Below are 24,521 nucleotides of genomic sequence, written 5' to 3' on the forward strand. Positions count from 1 at the left end.
AGAATCAGTTTCTTATCAGATTGCCTCTATCCTTTCTACTCTATCCACAATCCGATTTTCTAGAAAACTGAAAACTATTTCCAAAGCCTAAACTGCTTAGAGAATCACAAAGGCGAACTTTACCCAAAGAAGAAGCCTTATCACCTCCGAGGAATTCGGAGAGCAGGAAGCTGTGTAGAGAAAACTGTGGGGGTAGGCGGGACCCGGGAAAAGCCTGAGTCGGAAGTGAGTAGGTGGGACTTGGAGGCGGTGAGGATCCCGGAAAAGGCGGGGTCCGACATAGGTGGGCGTAACCAGAGGGAGGAGGGTCCTGCAGCTTCAACCCGGAAGTGGGCAGATTTGGCGCCAAACGCCGAAGGCTCTTTTGCGGCGTTAGCTGTAGCGTCTCGCGAGAAGTGAGGTTTGCTTTCCCCGCCAAACACGGTTCCGTGACTGCTGCTTTCGGCGTGAGGTGAGAGTGGGCTGGCGGGTGAGCAAAGTCCCTGCCAGAGGAAAAAAGGCCGAGGAATTCAGGAGAAGGAGCTGGGGTGCTGGGGAGTCGCAAGGAGAGAGTGAGGTTGGAGGACAGGGCTAGGGTGGACTGAGCGGAGCGGGACAGGCCTGACCGGCCGCGACCTGTGGGGCGAGGAGACCGGTGGGGCGAGGGCGGGCCCTTTTACTTTGTGTTTACGTTTCGGATCCGCCTCTCAGTCAGCCTAGTTTTTTAGCGGGAGGGAACGTGTACCGTATGCACCTTCACATGGCCGGCTTCTGTCCGTGGGCTTTAGACATAGAAGGCATCCCGTGAAGATTGATTGATTGAATGAGTGAAGTCGAAGTGAGAGAATAGGCGGGGGAGCGAGGGCGAGAATGTTGGGGAACGGATGGGTCGGGAAATTCAGTGTGTTCGGAGTGTCAGCAAAGAGGGACATTGAGTCAGCCTGGTAGGACTGACCTTGCTGCTCGTGAGGTTATGATCTCTAATAGCCTTTCTTCCGATTTTGAAAATCTACGGTTCTTGCTTCTTACTTGAAGATACAGTAGGCCATCATCGAGTTGATACTTATTTTGTCTTCATGTATTATGGTCATGGAAATTTAGAATCGGAGAGAATACAGACCATCAGCTCCAGTACCACAGTTTGGGGGAAGCTTTGGAATTCTTTTCTTCATTCCTTCATTCATCAAATATATATTGAGCATCCGCTGTGTACCAGGTTTGAGGATGCAATGTTGAAGCACAAAGAGAGCTACCTGGACTTGCCCCCCGCCACACCCTTTTTTAATCTTTACCTGAGGATATGTTCATTGATTTTGGAGAGAGGAAGGGGAAAGAGAGAGAGAAACAAACATCCATGTATGAGAGAAGCATGACTTGGTTGCCTCCCCTCACAACAGGGATCAAACCCACAACCTTTTGGTGAACAGGACGCTCCAACCCACTTGGCCAGGGTCCTGGTCTTTGTCCTTTTGGAGCTACAGTCTAGTATGGGAGGCAAACATTAATCAAATGAGTGTAGAACGTAATGTTGAAACTTGTACTTGATACTTTGAATGCTTATTATAGGAGGATTTTGCGTGGGGAAATTGGGGCAGACTTTTCTGTTGAGGTATTGTAGGTATCTGAGAGATTAGGAGTCTGGGCAGAGCCTTCCAGATAGGAAACGTTCTGCCCTGGCTGGTGTGGCTCAGATTGTTGGATGCTGTCCTGCAAACTGAGAGGTGGCTGGTTGGACCCTGGTCAGGTCAGGGCACCTGTAAGAGGCAACTGATGGACGCAACTGATAGGTTGAAGTTTCTCACATGGGTGATTCTTTCCCTCTCTTCCTCCCTTCCTCTCTTTTTAGAATCAGTAAAAGAAAAAGATAGGAAATGTCCTTTACAAAAATGTCTGGTGGCCTAAGGGAGTGCTTATGGCTCTTTCAAAGAACTGAAAGAGAAGAGCATGAAGAGTGGTGTGGAGCCCTGGCTGGTGTGGCTTAGTGGATTGAGTACCGGCCTGGAAACCAAAAGTTTGCAGGTTCCATTCCCAGTGGGGGTGCATGAGAGGCAACCACACATTGATGTTTCTCCCTTTTTCTCTTCCTCCCTTCCCCTCTCTCTAAATATAAACATTTTAAACATTTTATTTATTTATTTTTAGAGAGAGGGGAAGGGAAGGAGAAAGAGTGGGAGAGAAACATCAATGTGTGGTTGCCTCTCATGTGACCGCCCACTGGGGACCTGGCCTGCAACCCAGGCATGTGCCCTGACTGGGAATCGAACCGGCAACCCTTTGTTTCACAGGCCTGTGCTCAATCCACTGAGCTACACCAGGCAGGCCTCTAAAAATAAATTTTAAAAAAATCTAAAAAAAAAAAAAAAAAGAGTGGTTTGGAGTGAGGTTGGAGAAGTAGGAGGGTGCCAAACCAAGCAGGGCCTCGGAGTTTCATCACTATCTAAGAGCAGAAGGAAGCCATTGAAATAGTTAAGCCAAGTGGTAAAGCAATCAACTTTATATTTCTAAAGGCCCAACCCAACTGTAATTTGAGTAATGGATCGGAAAAGCCAAAAATGGATAGGAGTAATAGAGTAATCCAAGCAGCAATGTTAGGAGTGGTCGTGGACACAGGGAGAAATGGACAGATTCAAGGGATTTTTAGGAGGTAAAATGGACAGTGTATGTAGATTAGAGGTAAGCAAGTTTCAGGGATGACTTACAGGTTTCTGACTTGCTTGGCTGGATAGATGTCATTCAGTGAATTGGGAAAATGAGAAGTTTGGTTTTGTGCATGATGAGTTATAGGTGCCTTTGAGAAATTTAAAGTAGGGATCTGGAGCTCAGATTTGATGCCTAAGATGGAAGTAAAAAAAAAATTAGTCATCTGTAAATGCTTAATCAAACCATATGTGTAAATGAGTGAAGAGGGCCTAGGGTGGAGTCTTGGATACTTACTGACCAGGTTAGAGGAAGATGAATCTTCAAAGAAGATCCAGGAGGAGGGTCCAAAGGGAGGAAAACCAGGTGATACTGTGTTTCAGAAGATAGTGGAAACACTTTTCCAGAAAAAGCAACTAATCAAAAGTGTCAGATGTTGCTGAGAGGTCAAGTAAGATGATACTGAAAGGCATTCTTTAAAGTTACTGACTTGATTATTTCTCTTTCTTCAAAGGAAACCTTACCTAGAAGGTCAATATGTAAACAGATTTTTGTTACAAGCTGCTTTGGTTGAAGTTGCTGGCAAAGTACTTATCCCTTGCATATTTCACACCTATCTGAACCGTAGTTTGGAACTCAATGAAAGTCCAAATCATTTTATGATAGAAGAAACTCAACAGTTGAGGTAAAATGATTTGTTCAAAATCATTGTTATTCAGTGGTGGGGTATACATCAGAACTAGATTCTTCTGGTTTTTAGCCCAGTTCTTTATTCCATAACTATTATCATCTCCGCTTCTTTTCATCATTTGAGTTTGAAATATGGTTAACAGACTGAAACACATGACTTTTGCTGCAGGTGGATCTTAACTGTGTAGTAGGAAGACTATGTGCATGAATAAATGTGTTTACTTTTTTCTCCCCAGAGGAAAAGATGCAGGAACCACAGGAGGATGACTTGATTACCTTACCAGCTTATGAGCATGTAGAAGATGAAACTTTTCCTCCTTTTCCACCTCCAGCATCTCCAGAGAGAGAAGGTGGTGAAGGAGCTGAACCTGATGACGGTCTGTATAGAGTTCCAAAAAGTATCTGTATTCACTTATCTATTTATCTGCTTAGAAATGATATATTTTATAGATAAGGCTTAAATTATTTAAGTAATATGAAATCTTGCAATATTTCACCAGAGTCAGGAAGAGGGGCACCTATTCCTGTACCTCCAAAGAGAACAGTTAAAAGGAATATACCCAAGCTGGATGCCCAGAGGTATATTAACTATTTCCTTAAACATTTGTACTTTTTTTTTACATCTTCCCCCCCCCCAAGTTATAAGCTTTTTTTTGGTTGGGAGTATTTGGAGATCAAATGTTTATAAAGTTTGTTTTCAGTTCAGATAATATCTTCATGTGTCATGGTTTGGCCTTGATGGACCTAGAAAACCTGGAATTAAAAACCTATTTCTATTCACAGATTAACTTCAGAGAAAGGGCTTCCAGCATTAAGGCATGTGTTTGATAAGACAAAATTCAAAGGTAAAGGTCATGAGGTAAGAAATGTCTGGATTTTATTTTAGACCCTTGTTTTTTAAAATACAGTCATTCCTCAGTATCTGTGGGTTATTGGTTCTAGGACCCCTGCAGATGCCCAAATCCACAGAGGCTCAAGTCCTTTACATAAAATGGCAAAGTATTTGCATATAAGGTACTTTACATCATCTCTAGGTTACTTGTAATACCTAATGCAATGTAAATATTAAGTCAATAGCTGTTACATTATTTAAGGAATGATGATAAGAAAAAAGTCTGTACATGCTCAGTATAGACACAGCAACCATCATAGGCATGACTTACATAGCACATGTCAGCAACAGCGTAACATTTTTTTTCCTGAATATTTTCAATCCACAGTTGGTTGAATTCATTGTATGCAGAACCTACTGTATGTAGGGCTAACTATCTATAAAACTGAGCTTGATACCATGTTGTTAGGAATCTTAGAATGTTTCACAGATACAACCATTCCTCGTCGTCTCTTCTGAGAAACTATAATGTGGAGGGGCACTTTTAGAAAAATCAGAAAACGTCTTGTCTTGGTTTGCCATGGTATGGCTTTAGTAAAATCATATGTGAGTTAGTAAGCCTGAGTTTACACTTCATAATTTTTAGGAATAAAATTTACTTTGTCTACTTTGGAGAGTGGTTTTAAGCATTATGAGAGCAAGGACTTTACCTGTATTGATCATTTGTGTGTCCCCAAGAAGTGGCGCCATGCCTTGCTCATAATAGATGTCAGTTAAGTTTTGTTGAAAAATGGAGACATTTAAGAACTGTCAATCACTTTCCCTGGACAAACGTACATTTAAAGTTTTTCTTTATTTTTTTAAACTGATTTGAGAGAGAGAGAAACATCGGTTTGTTGTTCCACTTATGTTCATGCATTCATTGGTTGCTTCTTGTATGTGCCCTGACCAGAGATTGAACCTGCAGCCTTGGCATATTGGGACAGTGTTCTAACCAAATGAGCTACCTGGCCAGCGCCATTGAAAATTTTTCTTTGAATCATGTAGATACATATATTTTTACAGTTCATGGAGTATTTTCAAATATATCCTTTTTTTTTTTAATCTTTATTGATTTTTTCAGAGCAAGAAAGAAAGAAACATTGATTTGTTGTTCCACTTCTTTATGCATTCCTTCATTGGTTGCTCCCTCTACATGCCCTGACAGGGGATGGAACCCTCAACCTTGCCATATCAGGAAGATGCTCGAACCAACTGAGCTACCTGGGATAGGTGTTGGTCCCATTATCTTATTAAGGAGACTGAGTTTTACAGTTTTAAGTGTCCAGTGACAACAGTTAGGGCAGAGCCCAGATTTCCCATTTCATAGCCCAGTTAGAATAATGTCACCTGCATCTTGGTATGGTATGCAGGATAATTGGAAAGAGGGAAGTGACCGGAGGCTGACAGCAATTGAGAGGCTGCTGCACTACCAGTGGAACAGGATGAAAATGGGTTGGATAAGGTAGTAGTAGAAATCAACGTATAAATAATACTTGTAGTTGATTGGACTTAGAGGGGTGATAAAGAAGTCAAAAACAATCCCAAGATTTCAAACCCGGAAGGCTGAAAACGTGTGCATTTGCTCAGCTTCAGTGGACAGGAAGAGAATATATAAGCCTATGTGTCCTGTTGTGACATAAAATTAAATATAAATCAGGATATATTAAAGCCATACCCAGCTCAGTTAATTCATTGCCCTTGTTGAAATTTTCAGGTAGTAATGATGAATTGGTGCTTTGAATTTATGAAGTCTTCATCATTTTTATCATAAGATTTATATGAAAGATGATTATTTTGTATTTCACTGGGTGAGGATGGGTTCTGAAAGGGTTTATCTAGTTTTCTGTACTTTGCCCTTGAAAATTCTTAGTATTTTCTCACAGAGACTTCCCATTGTATTTGGCTATTTTCTCTTCTTTTGTTCCTTGGGTCTAAAATGACATTGAGAGGTGGCTAGCCAGCTACCCCCAACAACTGGAAAATGAGATTAGGTGATTGAATTTCTAAAAGTACTTTTAACCTACCCTGAACAGTATGGCTCAGTTGTCTGGGCATTGCCCTGCAAAGTGAAGGGTTACTAGTTCAATTCCTGGTCAGGGCACAGGTCTAGGTTGTGGGTTCAGTCTCTGGTCTGGGTGCATATAAGAGGCAGTCAATCCATATTTCCCTCTGTCCCTCCTCCAACTCTCTAAAAATAATAAATAAAATACTTTTAACAAATTCTTAAAAAAATAACTTTTTATTATCAGAGTGAGAATGATAAGACATTACACTCAGTATTACATATTTAGCTATTGGTAGAGTTGATTGTCTTAACCATTGACTTCTTAGACTAGTAAATAACCAACATTTGAGTGCTCACTTTGAGTCAGGTGCTTTAATGTGTATTACTTAATCTTCATAATAATCTAATGAGTTATGTATTTTCTCATACATGAAGAAAGCACGGAGGAGTCATTTGTTAAACATCACAGCTGTAAAGTGGTAGAATTGAGATTCGAATCTATGTAGTCTGATCCAGAACCAGTTTTTAACCACTTTCATATTTTAAAATACTGTTAAGAGAAGAATATTATATTTTATAATAAAACCCAGAATTAGGAACTTTTCTCATTTGTAAGTCCAGTTTATTAAACTTTATTTAATTTTATTTTTAAAAAATTTTAATGTTACATTGAAATTTCAAATATAGGTATTCTGGTTTGAGAACATTTAAACCGTTCTTGCTGGTCTTCAGTACCTTTTGCACTTGGGATTTCTGAGTGTATTTCTGTAATGCTGAATTCCCAATGCTTTCTTGTCTACATGGGATTTAGGGACCTGCCACTTGGTTTAGTTATTTCTAAAAGGTATCTTGACATAGTTTATTAAAGCTTATTTTTAGTATTACTTTACAGTCCTGAAAAGACACATATGATTATCTTTTAACTCTTATTAAGTTTTCATCCATTTTTCCCCCTCTAATTTAAAAAAGAAAATTATATCCAGTGCTTTTTTTAGACTGCAATCCCCTAAGTCCTTAATAAATATTTTTCTTAAAGTTTCTTCACCTTATAAATGTAAAATGACACCAATGACTTTGGCATTACTATTCAATTCTAAAATCTGCTGACAAGGTCAGTTCTGAGAGTGCATTTCCTATTTAGCATTTTTATTTTTATGTGCCAGGCTGAAGACTTGAAGACACTAATCAGACACATGGAGCACTGGGCGCATAGGCTATTCCCTAAACTGCAGTTTGAGGATTTTATCGACAGAGTTGAATACCTGGGAAATAAAAAGGAAGTTCAGGTATGTGCTGAGATTATTGTGAATATCATTCACAATGTTGAATAGTACAAGGATAGATTTAGTTAAGGCTAACAAGTAACTATTCGGGGTCTTCATTTTGAAATCTCTCTTGGTAGAGAAAGAAAATTAATAGTAGTTACTTGAAGAACAAGTTTTTTGAAACCCAGAATGGATTAAATTACCTTTTCCCCCCAGATGTTATTAGTGAAAATGTAAAACCATCTCTTTATTTTCAGACCTGTTTAAAACGAATTCGACTTGATCTCCCTATTTTACATGAAGATTTTATTAGCAATAATGGTAAGAATGTAGGTTTATCTACTTTATAACAATTTTTTTTTAAGAAATGGATTTAGTTGGGATGAACAGTTAGATTCTTAGTCTATGCTGAGTATATAATTAAAGTACAGTCAATAGGAATGATTGAAAATACTTTGGTACATTTAAAACTTTGAGTATGATATTTGTTTCTTTAAAGATATGGCTACAGTGCTATTAAGAGATGTAAAAATGTATTTAGCCATAGAACATTAGCTTTAAAGAACTCTAATGGTGAGTTCCTTTGGTGATCCCATGGATCCTTTGTAGCGCTTGTTAGTAAAAACAGTGGACAAAATGTAGTGTTCATGTACATGTATGCCATTAAAAAAAAGTGGCTCTGGGCAATCAGGCTGAATAATTTGATGGTGAAATAGTTTACATTTCACTGAAGAGTGCACATCCTGGATATAGGACTTCAGGAAGACCTACGTGACTGTTCCTGGTATTGATTGCACTGGTTAGCTGTACAGTGCAACCTTAGGCAGTCACACACATCAAAGCATATGGTTCCTGCCGACAGAGTCTGTATAGTTATCAGATTTTCTGTGCGATGGCTCCATACATGCTTGTTTTTTATTTTTTATCTTTTAGTAGATGTTGCAGAAAATGCAGGGTCCATATAGAATTCCCTTAAGTTATTTATAAATTGCTTTTAAAAGTGTGAAAGATTATGATTTAAGTAATCCAAAATTTAATTTTTTTGTAGTATATGGTATGTATCGATGGCATGGGGTATGGTATATGGAAAGGTATTTTCTTATAGTACTAAATCCCAATCTCATAGCATACGCTACTGGGTTAGTTAGTTTAGTCAGCTGCATTTTTGACCTGTGCACTGTATGCTAAACATTCAGGGATAAAGATAAGATGAGACCCCTTGTCTTATGGGCTAACAGACTAGTGAATAAGTCAGGCATAACAAACATCGCTGTAGTTTGAATGGTGCGGTAACGAGATATGAACAGGGTACAGGGTAGGTTGCAAAGGAGAGTAGTTACTTTTATCTAGGGGAGGGGAAAGCTTCACAGAGGAGGCATCATAAGAATGTTAAAAGATGAGCCGTAACTGTCAGGCAGATGATTCATTTACTCCTCTATACAAATAGGACTATTCTTGGGATTGCAGGCATGTTGAATAGGGTACATAGAGGAGGCCTGTAGCAGAGAGCCTTGTTTGTTGAAAAATTTTTTTAAGATTTTATTTTACTTGCTTTTAAAGAGAGGGGAAGGAAGTGAGAAAGGGAGGGAAAGAAATGTCAGTGTGTCCTTGCCTCTCATGTGCCCCCTACTGGGGACCTGGCCTGCAACGCAGACATGTGACCTCACTGGGAATCGAACTGGCAAGTTGGTGGTGTGCAGACTGGCATTCAATCCACTGAGCCACACCAGCCGGGGCTGTTTTTAATCCCATTTTTATACTAGTCAGAGTTCCATCAGTGGTTACATTCACATTGTTTACCCATAAAACATTGTATTAGGCCATTTCCTATTGACAGTATCTTTCCTTTCATGGCTCACAAAAATGTTCTTTATTATGCATTTCATTATTATTAATTCAGAATCTTTTAAGTCCTATAAGGTGAAGCATAATAAAACTCTATATGTTGGCCCTGGCTGGTGTGGCTCAGTGGATTGAGTGCAAACCTGTGAACCAAAGGGTCGCTGGTTCAATTTCCCAGTCAGAACACATGCCTGGGTTGTGGGACCTGTGGGCCAGGTCCCCAGTAGCGGCTGTGTGAGAGGCAACCACACATTGATGTTTCTCTCCCTCTCTTTCTCCTTCCCTTCTCCTCTCTCTAAACATAAATAAATAAAATCTTCAAACAAAAAAAAAAACTATGTTGTGGTTCTGATACTTGTTTCTTAACTTCCCCAGCAATGTTTTCTACTTGTACATCATCATTATTTTGTGACAAAGGAATGCATTTTAGTTTCTTGTCACAAATTTTTTCCATGTCAGGAAGGAAAAATATATAGCTGTTTGTCTTTCATTAATAAGGAAGAAACCTCAAAAGGGGTTTGGATTGCAAAAGACTGGATTAAGTACATGATTTTTAAGTCTCACTGGAGTAATTGTAAAGGTTTATATTCATGTTTTAAATATTTCGCTAGTTGTGATGGTTTTTACTGTCACTAGTTAATACCTTGAGGCACAGTAAATGCATAAGACAAGGGTGGTATCAATATATGTAAATTTATTTTTCTTTTTCATGTTTTGTAAAATAATGTTTCCAGCAGTGTTCTTGGTGACATGAAATTTTTTTTTTCTTGCTTTCTAGTCAGATCTGTGATGAGGTCATTTTTTAACCCCATGATGTGAATGAATAATGTGAATGAAGTAGAGAAGGTGAAGTGTCAGCTTTGCCTTTTAAAAATTTTTTTTAAGTTTGCTTGTGCTTGTATTATCTTCTACTTTGAGGTGTTTGTTTTGCAACAGTCTTTTTAAGCAGTAAAACTACCACTTGTGCATTTTGTTGGGGTTGTTTTGATTAAAACTAAATAGTCTGTTAGTCTACTTTACTGGGCAGTCAGTCAGCCATGTGTCAGTGTGCTGAGATTGAAGGGTGAGTGAGGGCCTCACTCCCCCACCCTACCTCAGTGTGGGGCTGCCTTTATCAAGATAGCTTGCAGACCACATGATAACTGTCATATGGATAAGTGATAGTTTATCACTGCCAGTCCTTATTTTAAATATAAGGTAGTAAAACTTAATTTTTCTTAATTCTTAAATGAATTGTAAATGGAAGGTGAAAGTTTACCTTCCGTAACACTAGATCATTTTACGGGTATCCTACTTGGAGATAACTAGTGTACATGGCTTTAAGAGTTTATTAACAGTAATAATGTAGAGAGCACTGAATTTTTTGAAACGTTAACTTGGAAATATGTGCACGGATCTCTAAATTTTCCTTTTTCACTTTGTATCTGAGTGTTACCCTGTTAAAAAATAGCCTACATAAGATTATTATTGTGTATTATGTCAAGCTATTAAAATGTTTTTGTTTAATTTAAAGCAAGAATATTCTTTGGGTTCTTTAACTTCTTTTATTACCCCAAACATAAAATATTTCTAATTCTAACCAAGAACTTTTGTTTTCTGTTTGTGCATATTTTTAAACTAGTATTTTCATTTGACTTAAAATATCTCTTTAAAGTGATTTATCAATATTCCTTTTACTTGTTTAAATCAAGCATGTGTCTAACGAGTTTAATCCTAGCACTGTACTCACTTTTTCTTTCTACTGCAGATGAAGTAGGGGAAAATAATGGCCATGATGTAACTGCTGCTGAATTAGATCCCTTTTTGACAAACTCATCTGAAAATGTGAATTTTGCTTCTGAGTCAAGTAGAAGCCTAACCGAAGAGCAGCAACAAAGAATGGAGAGAAATAAACAACTGGCCTTGGAAAGGAGGCAGGCAAAGCTACTGAGTAATAGTCAGTCTCTCGAAAATGGTAAATTTTATGGTGTTTTTTATGTGCTACCATTAATATAGCAAGGATATTTTAGAAATTTTAACTTCTCTACTACGTCCCAAGATAAAATACCTCTAGGAATAGAAAAATGACATAGTATATTAAGTTTATGTACATTTGAGAGAGAGAGAGAGAGAGACCGTATATGTGTTAGCTGTTTGATATCCTCAAAGAATAAATGAGTCCAAGATGGTTTTCTGAATAGTTGAGTTCCTCTTAAAAAGTTATTTTAATCATTTAAAATTTATTCTAAATTTTTGAAAAACATATTATTCCCTGACTCCTTAAAGCATGTGACAAATAATTTTATCTTTAGGATCATAATTATGAACATTAATTATGGTACTTTCCCAACCATATAAAATGCCTTTTGCACCAATTGAGGATTTTAGAATCATTTGCTATGGCATGAATAGGTGGTTCTAAAATTTTTGTTTTAACTGCATTGTGTCACTTTTGTTGTGAGCTATCAGCTTGATCACCTGTTATATTACCTTCTGTCTAGTAAAGGTGCCTTAAAATTTGGTGTTTTGAAAACAGACTGTGGGTTTGGAAACAGGACAACCACATTTTTAAAACTATATTTAAAAATAATTGCAGTCCTGGCCAGATAGCTCAGTTGGTTAGAACATCATCCCAGGATGCCAAGGTTGTAGGTTTGATCCCTGGTCAGGGCACATACAAGAAATAACTAATGAATGCATGGATAAGAACAAGAAATTGAAGTTTCTCTCTTTCTAAAATCAATAGTAAAAACTAAAAATAATTGCAAGTTGGTTTTGAATTAAGCTAGATGGCATGTTATTCTCAATTTCAAATCCAGTTTTTCCTTTTGAAATAGTAAAATGAGAATTTTAGTAAATAATGAAGATTACCATGTTACAAAACTAGTTTTACCCAAGATAAAATTCTCAAGTTAAAATTACTGTGACTGTATTATTATTTTTCCAATTAAAATGAATTGAATTTTTAAACTTATTACTTCCATGTGAAAAAAATTGCACAGCAGTAATAAATATCAACCACTCCCGATAGCAGGGTTTTGTCTTGCTGTCATTATCAAAGTATACCTGGCAATAAGCATTTTAAAGCTCATCTTCTATTTAAAATTGCCCAAATAGAAGTAAGTACCTTAAATTTTCTTTACTGTAGATCACTTTGACACACAGCCTTTAGAGCATGTGATGTTTTAAAACTTCTGTCTAGTAGTTGTGATTTTGAATGAGAACAGTTGTTTATTGCAATGATTCGAGACTTTGAGTTTACTATCTTTCAAGACCTTGAATTTAAAAAAAGAATTTAAAAAAATTTATTGATTGATTTTAGAGAAAGAAAGGGGGAGGAAGAGGAAAAAACCACTGATTTGTTATTCCACTTACCGATGCATTCATTGGTTGCTCCTTGTATGTGCCCTCAGTGGGGATTGAACCTGTCACCTTGGCATATCAGGACATTGCTCTAATCTGCTGAGCTACCCAGCCAGGGCCAAGACCCCTTGCATTTTTTAATGAACGACATACATGTATAAAAATGGCTTTATTTGGGAGAAATTGCTCATAATTAACAAGAACTAAAATGATCATAGATATTATTTCTATTGATCTAAGCTTATGAAGAGATTTGTGTTAGGTAACATTGGATTAAGTGCTTAAATAATATGTAATAATTATTTCTCTTTCAGATATATCAATGAGCACATCCAGGGCACAGACAGTTGAAGATGTTAAAATAGGTGAGGATCAAAACGAGGAGTCAGATGGATTTAACAAAGACATTCTAGATAATACACATAATGATGGTGCTGCCAATATAGTAAATGAAGAGGAGGAGTTAAAAATAGAGAAAACTCAACTGGACCAGTCCTTTTAAAATTAAAATTGTACAGCAGTAACTTTATTCTTCATCCAGAAATGTTGGATAGGCCTCAATCAAGAGAAAATTAACTTGGTATCCTGCGAGTCTAAGATTACTATGTATTTTGTATACTTTGAGTAAAATCCTTATGTAGTAAAATGTATACAGATTCCTGTTTAAAATATGGTATTATTTATAATTATACTTGTTTTTTATTAACTTTATATAAGCCTATTTATTTTCTTAGTGTTTTTATATAGATTTGACTGAATAATAATGATTAGTAGTTAATAAGCAGCTTCTGCTGCTGGTGTTCCATTGAAGGCCTTGTTTTCACTAAATTGGTGTTTTAAGATATAAATATATAACAAACAATGATACCCTTTAAAAAATACAAACAAAAATCTTATAAACTGTCTCTAGAAGCTTTATAAAAGTTTCTAATTGCTATTTAGTTCTGCAGTTTACATTTTTGGTAAAATGGCCCTGGCAGTGTGGGTCCGGCTGTGCCGGCCTACAAATCAAAGTGTCACTGGTTCAATTCCCAGTCAGGGCACATGCTTGGGTTGTGGGCCAGGTCTTCAGTAGGGAGCATGGGAGAAGCAACTGTACATTGATATTTCTCTCCTTTTTCTCCCTCCCTTCTCTCTAAATATAAATTAAAATTTTTTTTAATGTTTAAGGTTTTCATGTGCTTAGATGTATTTTGAGGAGTGACTTTAATTCTTAAAGGGTCACATAAAAGGTTGATAAATTGCCTGGCTCTATAGGTGCTAGGGAGGTTCTAATGCTCCTTGGTATCCACTGATCAGGTGGAGAGAGACTTGCAAAGTATTATGAGGAACATAGAGCACCTAGGGCTGATTCACAGGAGACCTTCAAGTTCATGGAGATTCCAAGGATTGGGGAGTACATGTACAATGGTGAAACAGTAATGAAAATTTAGGAAATAAGGAAGGTTTGGGTGTGGTGAATATGAGGCTAGAAGTATTAGGCCCAGATAGTGAGAAGACCTGGTTAGAGATTTTCCTGCCTGAGTTTATCAACTTGGTAGAGGGGTAATTAAAGATAAGGAAGTACTACATTGACAGCCAAGTTTAAAGGTCTGTCTAGTTCTTGGCTGGAGAGTCCCATAGAGGGAGGGAGGGGGGGAGGTAAAACTAGTTTTTACAAACTAGGAGGTGGAAAAGTTGCTATTTATGAGAAGGACTGGCAGTGGGGTGCTGAAGTGCCTTCTATCCATGAAGCTTGAGATCTTCAGGCTTCCTGACTTCAGGTGAGGATGGAGAGTGACAAAGATGGTTTGTTTGAAAGGCCAGGAAGTTGAGTATAAGAACCTATGAGGTATGGGAGGCTTGGGTGGCTGTGGGCGTGCTGGAGACTGGCACAGTGAGGAGCCAAGAATCATACGCCTTTGAGGATTGTGGCTTATTGCTGCCAACAGGGGATCACCTAGAAGATGGAGCCCAGTCTCCAGATGCAATTAATGCCTAGAGAGATGAGTTATTTTTCCAGTGGTGGGATTTGCCGGAAGGTGACAAGTCAACCAGGGTAAGACCAATGCAATTCATCGCCTGAGGAGGACTCAGAAAAATGAGGGTGGAGAGGGAGGTTTAAGAACAGACATAACCTGCATACCCTTCCCTACTCCTCTGCCCTATCACCGACTGGTGCTGCGGACAACAGGGAAGGTTAGAGTCAAATGATGAAATTGTTTTAAGGGGGTAGGTGGGTAGGATTAAGTCTTGATATCTGTAAGTGACTAGAAAGTTAATCTGACAGATGTCTGAGGGACCTATGACCCAAGGTAGTAATTACTGGAAAAACCTAATTTGAACCAAGCTACCCAAATACCAATTCTGAGTTTACTAAAAAGCTACTAGCAACTTGATTTGCAGAGCCACCGTCTGCTACTCATTTCTGAAAAGTAAGTTTCCATAGTGACCTAATTGTACTTGGTTTAATGCAACTTTAATGATGAGAAAACATTCCACACATATAGTAGTCCCTCTTATCTGCAGGGGATGTGTTCCAAGACCCCCAGCAGATGTCTAAAGCTGGATAGTACCAACCCTATATATACCACGTTTTCTCCTATGTGCACATACTTACAATACAGTTTACTTTATAAATTAGGAACAGTAAGAAACTAACAATAATAAAGTAGAACAATGATAAAATGCTGGAATAAAAGTTACGTGAATGTGGTCTCAGCAAATTGGCACAAATTTCTTTTTCCTTCACAATTTCACAGAAGAGTCCTTACTGTAGATAAAGCTTAGTGGCCTTGGCATGTGATTTTTTTCTTTTCTTACTGGGAACCGTCACCTTTTTTCCTAAGGAAGCGCTGGATTGCTTCTCTGTGGCACGTTTTAATTGGCAGCATCACTATTGTGCTTTTGGGCCAATAGGAAGTCAATAGTCAATCTGAAAAATGAGAAGGTTAAGTGACTAATAGGCTGGTAGCATATACCCACTGGTATGCCGTGGGTACACTGAATGGTTTGTGTCCTGTGCAGGATGGAGTGGGACAGCAAAAGATTTCACCAGGATACTGAGAATGGCATACAGTTTACAACTTATGAATTGAGTATTTCTGGAATTTTCTATTTAATATTTTTAGACCATTGGTTGACTGGGTGACTGGAACCAATGAAAACAAAACTGCAGATAAGGGGGGGATTATGGTCTGTGAAATATCTACCCAATCTCTATCAACTAGAACATTGTGTGACCAAAAATTAGATTAACAGTAATGTTGAAAAGAAGGTAAAACATAAGATAAAGCTCTTTTATTTAAGTAAGGGGAGTATTTCATAATCCATGACTGTTTGAAACATCCAGGAGAGCTAAGTCCCGTATCTCCTCTAGAAGTATGTACAGGCTTCTTCCCTTGGTTTGGCAATATTCTTGATAGTCTTCCTGAATGATGTTTACTTTGACTTCTTGGGCTAGCTGAGCTTCCTCCACAGATCTAGTTACTTCTTTCACTAAGTCGCTTTTTGGCAAGAGAGCAGTCTGATGAAAAAGTTCTGTGTCTGGTATCATGTATGGTTTGTTGCTCACTATTTCAAGCCTGATTGTATCAGAATGGCAACGTGAGGTCTGTACAGATATTCTCACCTATCATAGAGAATAGAATGCATATTATTAAATCACATTCTTTGTTATTTACACTGAAAGCAGTATTTAATGTAAATACAGACTTACTGTTACATGGTCAAACAAACAGAATGTAACAGATTCCCCTCCTATTGTGGTAGAGGTGATTTTGTTCTGAGAGCGTTGAAGAGATCCTGGTTTCCATTCAGAACGGTTATCTGGGCCACATGAGATTACTAAACCATCTTTATTTTTCAGATAAGCAGCACCTTTAATCCCAAACCTGAATCATTGCCAGAATAAGAATCCAGAGATAATATATTCTTAGTACGCAGATCTTGTATATATGTTTAGCTAGAATGCTAGCTTTTCTTCTAGATTAAAAACATTTTTTCCTGTGATTTACCTCCAAATATTTATTTCTTTAATCAGATAGAAACAAAATATCTTGCCAAATAAGTAAAATTTTATTCTAAGAGTGATACAGATATACTAGATTCTAATCTTTTATACATATATAGTGAATTATATGTACAATACAGTATATATATAACTAAATAATTGCTACAATAAATAATAAGTTATCTAAAGTACTGCTTGTGTTATACACTTTAACTATGATTTGTTAACAATTTTTATATTAGATATAACATACCTCGGTATAAATACAAGCACACCATTTGTTCTAATTGAATAAATAACACCATCGGATATGCAGCGCTCCTCAGTTTCTTGGCCTTTGTCTTTAAAATACATGCACTGGAAGAGCTCAGTAGACCGCTTCTGAGAATGCTGAGCTGCCTGCAAGAAGCACAGCCCCAAGTCATGAGGACAGACTTCCCTGACATACCCAGAAGAGACAAAATTCATCATCCCACAAAAACAACATCTTTAAAAAGGCTAGGTTTTATAACACTATTAATACAGGTATTCTTTATGATGAATTAAATCAATTTTTGTGGGAACAAAACCATCAGTATCATTCCCTCAAAAGTGTCTTAGACAATTAAAAATTTAAGAAAGCAATCAGTTTGTCATTTAGAAACTATGTATAGTTCATGCAGGTAAGCTGAAAAGTAGCCTACCAAAATCCTGTTGATGGAAGTGGAGATTAGTACTACTTCTTGTGGGGGACAATTTAGTAGTATGTATCACAGTTCCATTTGTGCTCACCTTGTCACAGCATTCATTATTACCAGGAATTTATCCTGGCAATAATCTGAGCTGTCTGTAAAAACCATAGGCAGGGTTGGTTGTGAACTAGGTCCTGGGCAGCCTAGGACACCACTGCCCAGGAGACTTCATGCAGTGATGAGAAAGTTGCACATCTGTGTTGCCCCGTAGGTCGCCACTGGCCATATGTTTATTGAGCATATATGAAAGGGGGCTAGTGTGACTGAGGAACTGAATTTTTAAGGTTTTAAAATTGTTAATTTAAATAGCAAACATGGTTGGCGGGTATAATATTGCAAAACAGAACTAGAGAACATTGGGTATAGAAGATTTTATTAAACATATAGGTAGTTTCTAATTCCATGTTTCACCAAATGGTCTAGTTCTATGCTGTACAATACTGAAGCCACTAGCAACGACTGAAATAGAACACAAAACAGCTTCTAAAACCATGATTAACTACCTTGACACGGTGTGCCAACAATAATGTGTTAAGTGAAAAGGGCAGATTGCGAAACAGACCTGGTGTAATACTGTTACAAATAAAAAGTATTAGGTAGAATTGTTAATGGTTACCCCTGGGTGGTGACATGAATTTCTGTACTTTGGGAGAAACATCTAACCTATTGTTAAATCTCCCAAATCCACATTAAATTACTTCAGAACATTTGTAAATGTATTAAGAGCTATTCAACATACTTCATAATTTTTTATGTCATTTCATTGGTTATAATAATTCTAAATTTTAATTTGCTAAAATACATAGTACTTCATTCCGTTATACAATAAAACTGATTCTTTTAGCAAAAGAGATAATAGGAAGAGAAATTAAAACCCCTCTTACTCGGTTTCTGTTGTTGATATGTCTGCATAATTCCTCCAGATCTTTGTTGCTAAACAAATTTTCCTTAATTTCCATGTTCTTATCTTTTGAAATGGCTGCCATTAATAATCGGTGCACTATGATATCTGAGTATCTTCTTATTGGAGAAGTAAAGTGAGTGTATTTATCTAATGCAAGACCTTTAAAAAGAGGCCAAAAGATCGAAATCAACAACAACATATACTTTTAGAACAACCCACTCAAGATTATGGGCACATAAAAAAATTCTGTTACCATAATGATGGAACTCCTCCTCTGCACAGGATCCAGTGGAGAAATACAGTGCATTAGACATGGCCTGCGTAGCCATAGAGCGGAGCAATCTGTTTACGATGGGGTCGTGCGGGTCATTCGCATTATCCAGAGAATCAGCCAGTGTCTTATTAGACCTGATCAAAAAAAAAAAAGGAAAAATCATTATTTAGTCCCCGGCAATGATTTATTTATAAGCCAACACTCCGAGGGGCACACTTCACTCATCAGTCTCAATGCTCTCATATGATAGGAGTGAAATTTATTTTGGACACATTTCAGAAGGAACTCTTTTCAATGATAGAAATCTAGTTTGATTTTAAGATTTAAACAAAAAAAGTGTGTCAGTATTTAAATGTTTCTTAAACAGTAAAGAATAATGTGCTGATGCTTGTGAGGAGGTTAAGTTAATGCTCAGCACATGGCAGATGGTCAAATACTTGTTGAATTCTTAACACCCTTAACCTTAAAAATACCATACAGGTCAAAGAATGGACTTTTTCTTTTTTAAAAGTCAAGAATTATGGAGCCAGACAGTTAAAAAACAAAACAAAACTAAGTCTGATGTACACAAGTAAAAGAAACCTAAATTGTTATTATTTCATGAGACAGAAAGCATTTTTACTTACTCTCAAATAATTTTTAAAAACCCAGGAAATGTAGAGTTATACTGCAAACATAACAACAGCACACAGTTCTGTAGTGTGCCCCCAAGAGGACGGGGAAGGATGGGGAATGATGGGCAGAGGCAAAGCAGTGCAGTGGGCGCTGCTGAGAGCTTTCCAGTTTGACAGACTTGGACTCAAATAGTGGCTCAGTCCTGACTAGCTGTTACATTGTAGTAATTAACCCCTCCAGTCTTACTTTCCCTACCTGTAAAACAGGGATGACACAAAAGGGTATCTGAACACTCAGCACAAGCGCCTGCACTCCCCACAGAGCTCTGCCACCCAACAAACCAGCAAAAGGTACCATCACCTAAAGGTGGAAGCCAAAAATCCATTCTGACTCATGATTAAAATTAGCACCTGTTACTTCACAACAAAATATTGAAATATCCTCTTTACATACCATTTTTAACGTGGAAAATATTTTATCCTGGAGGTGGGGCGTAAAAAGTCTCAGTCTATGGAAGGTTGGTATAAATTTATCATTAGTGTGGTGTCCTATGATAATGCTGCATTTTTGAAGTAGCAAAATAAATAGTATTATTTCTTGGGATTTGCCTAAGGACTAGATGAAATTAAATCCAAGTTTCTTACTTCTGTTTTACAAATTTTAGTGGGTCAAAGCTGTGCCTCAATAGACTTGTTTTAATTTCAAGTCTACACCTACATTTTAGTCAGTGAAGAAAGAGAGCCAATAAGCTTTCTACTTCTGGTCAAAGATCTGGCTGTCACATTTTTAAGAACTGCAAGATAAGTGTACAGCATTCCTTTCCCTTGCTCTGCCCCCTCAGTAGAGGAATTACCGTGTATCTATGAAGAAGCCTTTTGCTTTAGCACATTCTCTTAGTTCTGAGAAAAACTCCTGGTGTGGAGGAGGGTGTTGGCGCAACAAGGCCTGGTGAGGGAAGCTCTCCCAGATCTTCTTGGCCACCCAGTGGTTGGCCAGGATCATGCACTCAGCCACTGTCTCGTGGACTTCCAGGGGCTGCTTGGGGATGAGGTCGTGAATGTTCTTTTGCTCATCTAGCTGTACTCGAACTTCAACCCCTTCCAGTTCCAGAGCACCGCAGTGGTCTCGTTTAGCTCGGATGTGGCGTGCTATGTCGGTCAACTTTCCAATTGCCCACACTAATTCCTCTAGCTTGGCTTGTCTGCTCGTCTCATCCAAATCTCTGAATTCTGGAATATCATCAGTGACGTTAAAGTTTCCGTCCAGTAGTTCCTGGGCTGCTTCATAAAACAGTTTGTATGCTGATCGAATAATGGTTCTGCCATACCACACTTTCTTAATTTCATAGGAGGTTTTATCCAATTCCCACATGACGCTTACAGCATACCTACAAAAGCAATGACACTAAAATCATCATTTAATTCTTCCATTTTAAAAAAGATTTCATTTATTTATTTTTAAAAAGATGGGAAGGAAGAGAGAAAGAGGGAGAGAAACATCAATGTGTGAGAGACACATTGATCAGTTGTCTCTCATGCGCCCCCATCTGGGGACCTTGCCTACAACCCAGGCAGGTGCCCTGACTAGGAATTGAACTGGTGACCTTTCAGTTCACAGACAGGTGCTCAGTCCACTGAGCCACACCAGCCAGGGCTAATTCTTCCATTTCTGAAACAAGCAAAATGACCCTAAGTGGAACTTGAAACAAATGGCATTGCTACAGGTTTTGGGTCTGATGTCTCAACGCATACACTCCACCACTAAATCAAAGTCAGACCAGGTTCCGGTGACCTCTGAGCAAACATGAAATGAGTTCACATGGAATGTTACGAACCCACCTCCCCGTCTCCACAGCACAGAACCGAGGGAGGGCATCACGTCTGTTGGGCTCTCTGGTAAAGGAGAGCAAAGCCTCTGAAATCCTGTAGGACGACACTGCACTGCAACAGCAGTCTTGATGGTAGGTAAATCAGCAAAAAGTTCACTTGGTAAAGAATCCCTTAGCCACCACATCACTCATTTAAATACTTAAAACATGCAATATTTGCAATTCATATAAAAAACAAAGGGCTAATTTTCCTCAGCTGCAAAGAGCTCTTAAAAATCAATGACTGATAGATCAAGAACTCAAAAAGGCGAAGGAACATGAAGTAATTCACAGAAAGGCATAGATAAATGCCTGTTAAACATATAAAAAATGTTTAACTTTAGTCGTAGTAATTGAGTTACACTGAAAATTAAAACCACTCTTAAGATATCATTTTCATCTGCCAAATTGGCAAAGATTAAAAAATTACGACATATTGTGTTGGCAAAGCTGTGGTGAAACAAGCATTCTCATACACTGATGGTGGGAATGTAATTGTTGTAACCTCTTGAAGGGCAATCGATTAAATCTATGGAACACAAATACACATACCCTTTGACACAGAAATTCCACTTCAGAATTTATCCTCCATATACCCTGTACTTTACAAAATATGAAATGACTTTTGTTCCAAGTAATTCAGTACAGTTTTGTTTATAATAGCAAAAGACTGGAAACAATCCATATTTGAATAGATAAGCAAATTTTATTAACAAGGAATGATCCCCAAAATACATCAAGTTAAAAAAAATAGGCAAGGTGCTGAACAGCTGGGGTCCACACCCCACCCCCAAAGAACCAGGCCACACAGCAAGAGATGAGAGCTGGCCAGCCAGCAAAGCTTCACTCAAATTTCCGCCTGAGCACCACTTCATGTCTCCCCCACCCTTCCCCCCACTTCCCCTATACAGGGTGGGGCAAAACTAGGTTTATAGGATCTATGGAAATAATACAATTAATAAATAGTAATAGAAGAATAATTCTGTATTTGACATACAACTGTAAACCTACTTTTGCCCCACCCTGAATATGTCACAATTTGTGTAAAAAAAGAAAGACCACATGTTTGTACTTGTGCATATGTATTTTATACCTAGAAAAATATGTAAGAAATTGGTAACCAAGGAAAAGCAGTGGGAGGGATTTTTCACTAAATATGTTTCAGAACCTATGAATTTTGGACTATATTGGTTGTATTACCTATTCAAAAATAGATATAAACTTGAACTACAAAAAAACCCTAAGTTCATGCTCCTCATGCAAAACAGCCTCAAACAGGGAATATGTACACACAAAGTTGTACCCATTTGTTCTGAGACTTCAGCTGACTTTAAAAGCCATAAAACAGAGGGAGAAACAGCCTCACAGGTAGAAAGAGAGGAAAGAGAACAGGAAGGGAAGGGAAGAGAAGACTAGAGAAATAAAGCTGTCTGAGAATAAGTGGTACGGAGGGGTGTGGAGGACGCGGGGAAGTAGGGGTGGGGGTGGGGGTGACAGCACACTGGAAAGGAGACGGAGGCCAGAAGCAAGGGCACCAGGCACCACCCAGGCAGAAATAATGAACTCACCTATCGACGCCCCCCAGCAGGGAGCACAAATCAGCGCTGAGGATGGAGGGCAGCATATCGTAGCGGCGGTCTGCTAGGTAATAAGTGGTGGCCCTGTGAATGACACACACACCAGTACATGACCTTCAGCAGCAAGAGGCAGAACTGCTGACAGACAGCACGGGGGCCGGGAGGGACACGGCCGGCACCCCGGCCCAGACGCCCGAAGGCTGTTGTTTTCCATAAAGTGCAGCCGACTGGGTAATAGAGCTGGTCCCACGGTCCCGCTCCTCTATGAGATGCGGCTGTGGGCTAAATATGCTTCCATGACATAAAAACGAAGGAAGAAGTGACACAACTCTCAGTTGTATAAAAAAATTAGAGTGTAATGATCCAGTATTTATATAGAATAGTATACTGCTGCATGGAAAAATTTAACCCTCTTCAGTTCAGACGGAAACTACAGAAAGGGTCTGTTACCAACCACGAGGTGCCGCGATCGGGGACTGTTCTAAAGGAAAGGGGAAGTGGAACTCAGTTGTATTTTTGGGGGAAGAGATCTTGAGAATTGTAAAAAATCATGACATCTATGTTTCGAAAATCCGAAACTAGCATAGTGACGAAATATGTTACAGCCACACACAAATAATCACAGTGCTGACTTCAAATGGCATTACCGTGTCCTGGCTTCAATGTCAGTACAAGAATTTGGCTTCACAAAGTGTGTGACGTCTGCGATGTGAACCCCGAGTTCCAGGTCGCCATTGTGCAAGGTTCTGACCGAGAGCGTGTCATCCACGTCTTCGCAACCTTTGGGGTCGATGCTGAATACCAGGTGGGTTTTCCTCAGGTCTCTGCGGGCTTGTTCCTCCTCGGGACTCACCTTCCAGGGCTTTTCAGGTGTGTTCACGGGCATCTCACACATCTGCGCAACGAGAGGCCAAATACTCAGCGAGTCCCCCAGGACACATTTCCTATAAAAATCCACTCTCTGACATTCTCAGTGTGACCTCATTGAAGTCCCATTCATTCCCCATTACCCTCTGCAATTAACCTGTGTTTGCTGCTTTTGATCGATCATGACTTATTAGGTGCCTCATATGTGTCAGGAACTGTGCTAGGCCCTGGAAACTCAAAAGTCAACAGGAAAGGCACAGTCCCTGCCCTCAAGGACGCTCATGGTCTGACAGGAATGTCCCACAGCTGTCACCAGCCTCTTTAGTTATGGGGGCTGGAGCAGGGAAAAATGGGTGGCAGCCCCTACCCCGTTTTCAAGTGACCCACTTATTTCAATGTAGTTGAGCTTTTAATTCAAGTCAAGGCCTGAAAAAAGAAACCCAACATGTTCCAAATATTAAAAGTTTATTCTTCAAAGATAATTTAAGCAGGACCAATCTAGGGCATTTTCTCTCCATTATTACCTGTTTTGACCATCAATTTGCTGGTAAGTAGGCTAACGGGAAGAGAAATCTAGTCCTGTAAGTCTAATCCATGCTTTATTCTATTCTAACATTTTTGCTAAGAGCTGAAACAAGTCAACAAATAATTCCCAGAAACTAATGTTAAACATAAAAATTTAATAATGTAAAATATTCTAAAATATTTTACTATTATAGCTACTGTTCCGTCTAAAACTCTAATGGAATTAAGAACACCCATATGCTCTTGCTGGTGATGCAAACGGCTCCAATTTTTCTGGAGCACAAGCTGCCAATACATAACAAAAGCTATTTAAATTTTTTATGTCCTTTGATTTGGTAATCTCACTTGAAGGATTACATTCCAAGAAAAATGATTAAAAAGGAAAAAAAGCACTGTTTATAAAACTGAAGTGGCATTTTTTATACTACTAAAAAATTAAACAGCTAAAATGCCCAACAACTGAGGAACGCTTAAGCAAACTAGAGTACATCAATATACAATAATTTGCCACAACTATTAAAAATAAGTAGGCTATG

The 24,521-nt window shown here is 38.5% G+C and overlaps 2 protein-coding genes and 1 non-coding gene across 5 annotated transcripts in view; 2 read left to right on the plus strand and 1 right to left on the minus strand.

Annotated features, from left to right (window-relative positions):
- The first annotated feature begins 347 nt into the window (after positions 1-347).
- TIPIN (TIMELESS interacting protein) lies at positions 348-15,012 on the plus strand. Of its 2 annotated transcripts, XM_037155607.2 has the most exons (9): positions 348-451; positions 3,131-3,301; positions 3,543-3,683; positions 3,807-3,885; positions 4,090-4,165; positions 7,349-7,471; positions 7,708-7,771; positions 11,040-11,246; positions 12,949-15,012. In XM_037155607.2, the coding sequence occupies exons 3-9, from the start codon at positions 3,551-3,553 to the stop codon at positions 13,134-13,136; spliced, it is 870 nt and encodes a 289-aa protein (XP_037011502.2). In that variant the 5' UTR covers positions 348-451; positions 3,131-3,301; positions 3,543-3,550; the 3' UTR covers positions 13,137-15,012. The 2 variants fall into 2 exon arrangements, with proteins under 2 accessions (XP_037011502.2, XP_037011503.2); XM_037155608.2 differs by lacking the exon at positions 3,131-3,301 and having other exon boundaries at positions 358-451.
- On the plus strand, positions 8,222-8,357 carry LOC119057158 (small Cajal body-specific RNA 14). Its single transcript, XR_005084023.1, has one exon. It is a non-coding gene; the product is annotated as a small Cajal body-specific RNA 14 (non-coding RNA).
- An 886-nt stretch (positions 15,013-15,898) lies between the features above and the next one.
- DIS3L (DIS3 like exosome 3'-5' exoribonuclease) overlaps positions 15,899-24,521 on the minus strand; it is a 31,374-nt gene continuing 22,751 nt past the window's right edge. For both annotated transcript variants that reach the window (XM_037155609.2, XM_037155611.2), the window contains 8 exons: positions 23,241-23,488; positions 22,585-22,677; positions 20,003-20,536; positions 18,514-18,668; positions 18,241-18,419; positions 16,879-17,024; positions 16,332-16,506; positions 15,899-16,244 (listed from right to left, as the gene is read on the minus strand). In XM_037155609.2, coding sequence (XP_037011504.1) covers positions 15,936-16,244; positions 16,332-16,506; positions 16,879-17,024; positions 18,241-18,419; positions 18,514-18,668; positions 20,003-20,536; positions 22,585-22,677; positions 23,241-23,488 — 1,839 coding nt within the window. In that variant the 3' untranslated portion in view covers positions 15,899-15,935. The remainder of the gene's footprint in view (positions 16,245-16,331; positions 16,507-16,878; positions 17,025-18,240; positions 18,420-18,513; positions 18,669-20,002; positions 20,537-22,584; positions 22,678-23,240; positions 23,489-24,521) is intronic.

Source organism: Artibeus jamaicensis, unplaced genomic scaffold (assembly GCF_021234435.1).
Source record: "Artibeus jamaicensis isolate MK-2021 breed Jamaican fruit bat unplaced genomic scaffold, CSHL_Jam_final contig_548, whole genome shotgun sequence".
Classification (NCBI taxonomy): domain Eukaryota; kingdom Metazoa; phylum Chordata; class Mammalia; order Chiroptera; family Phyllostomidae; genus Artibeus; species Artibeus jamaicensis.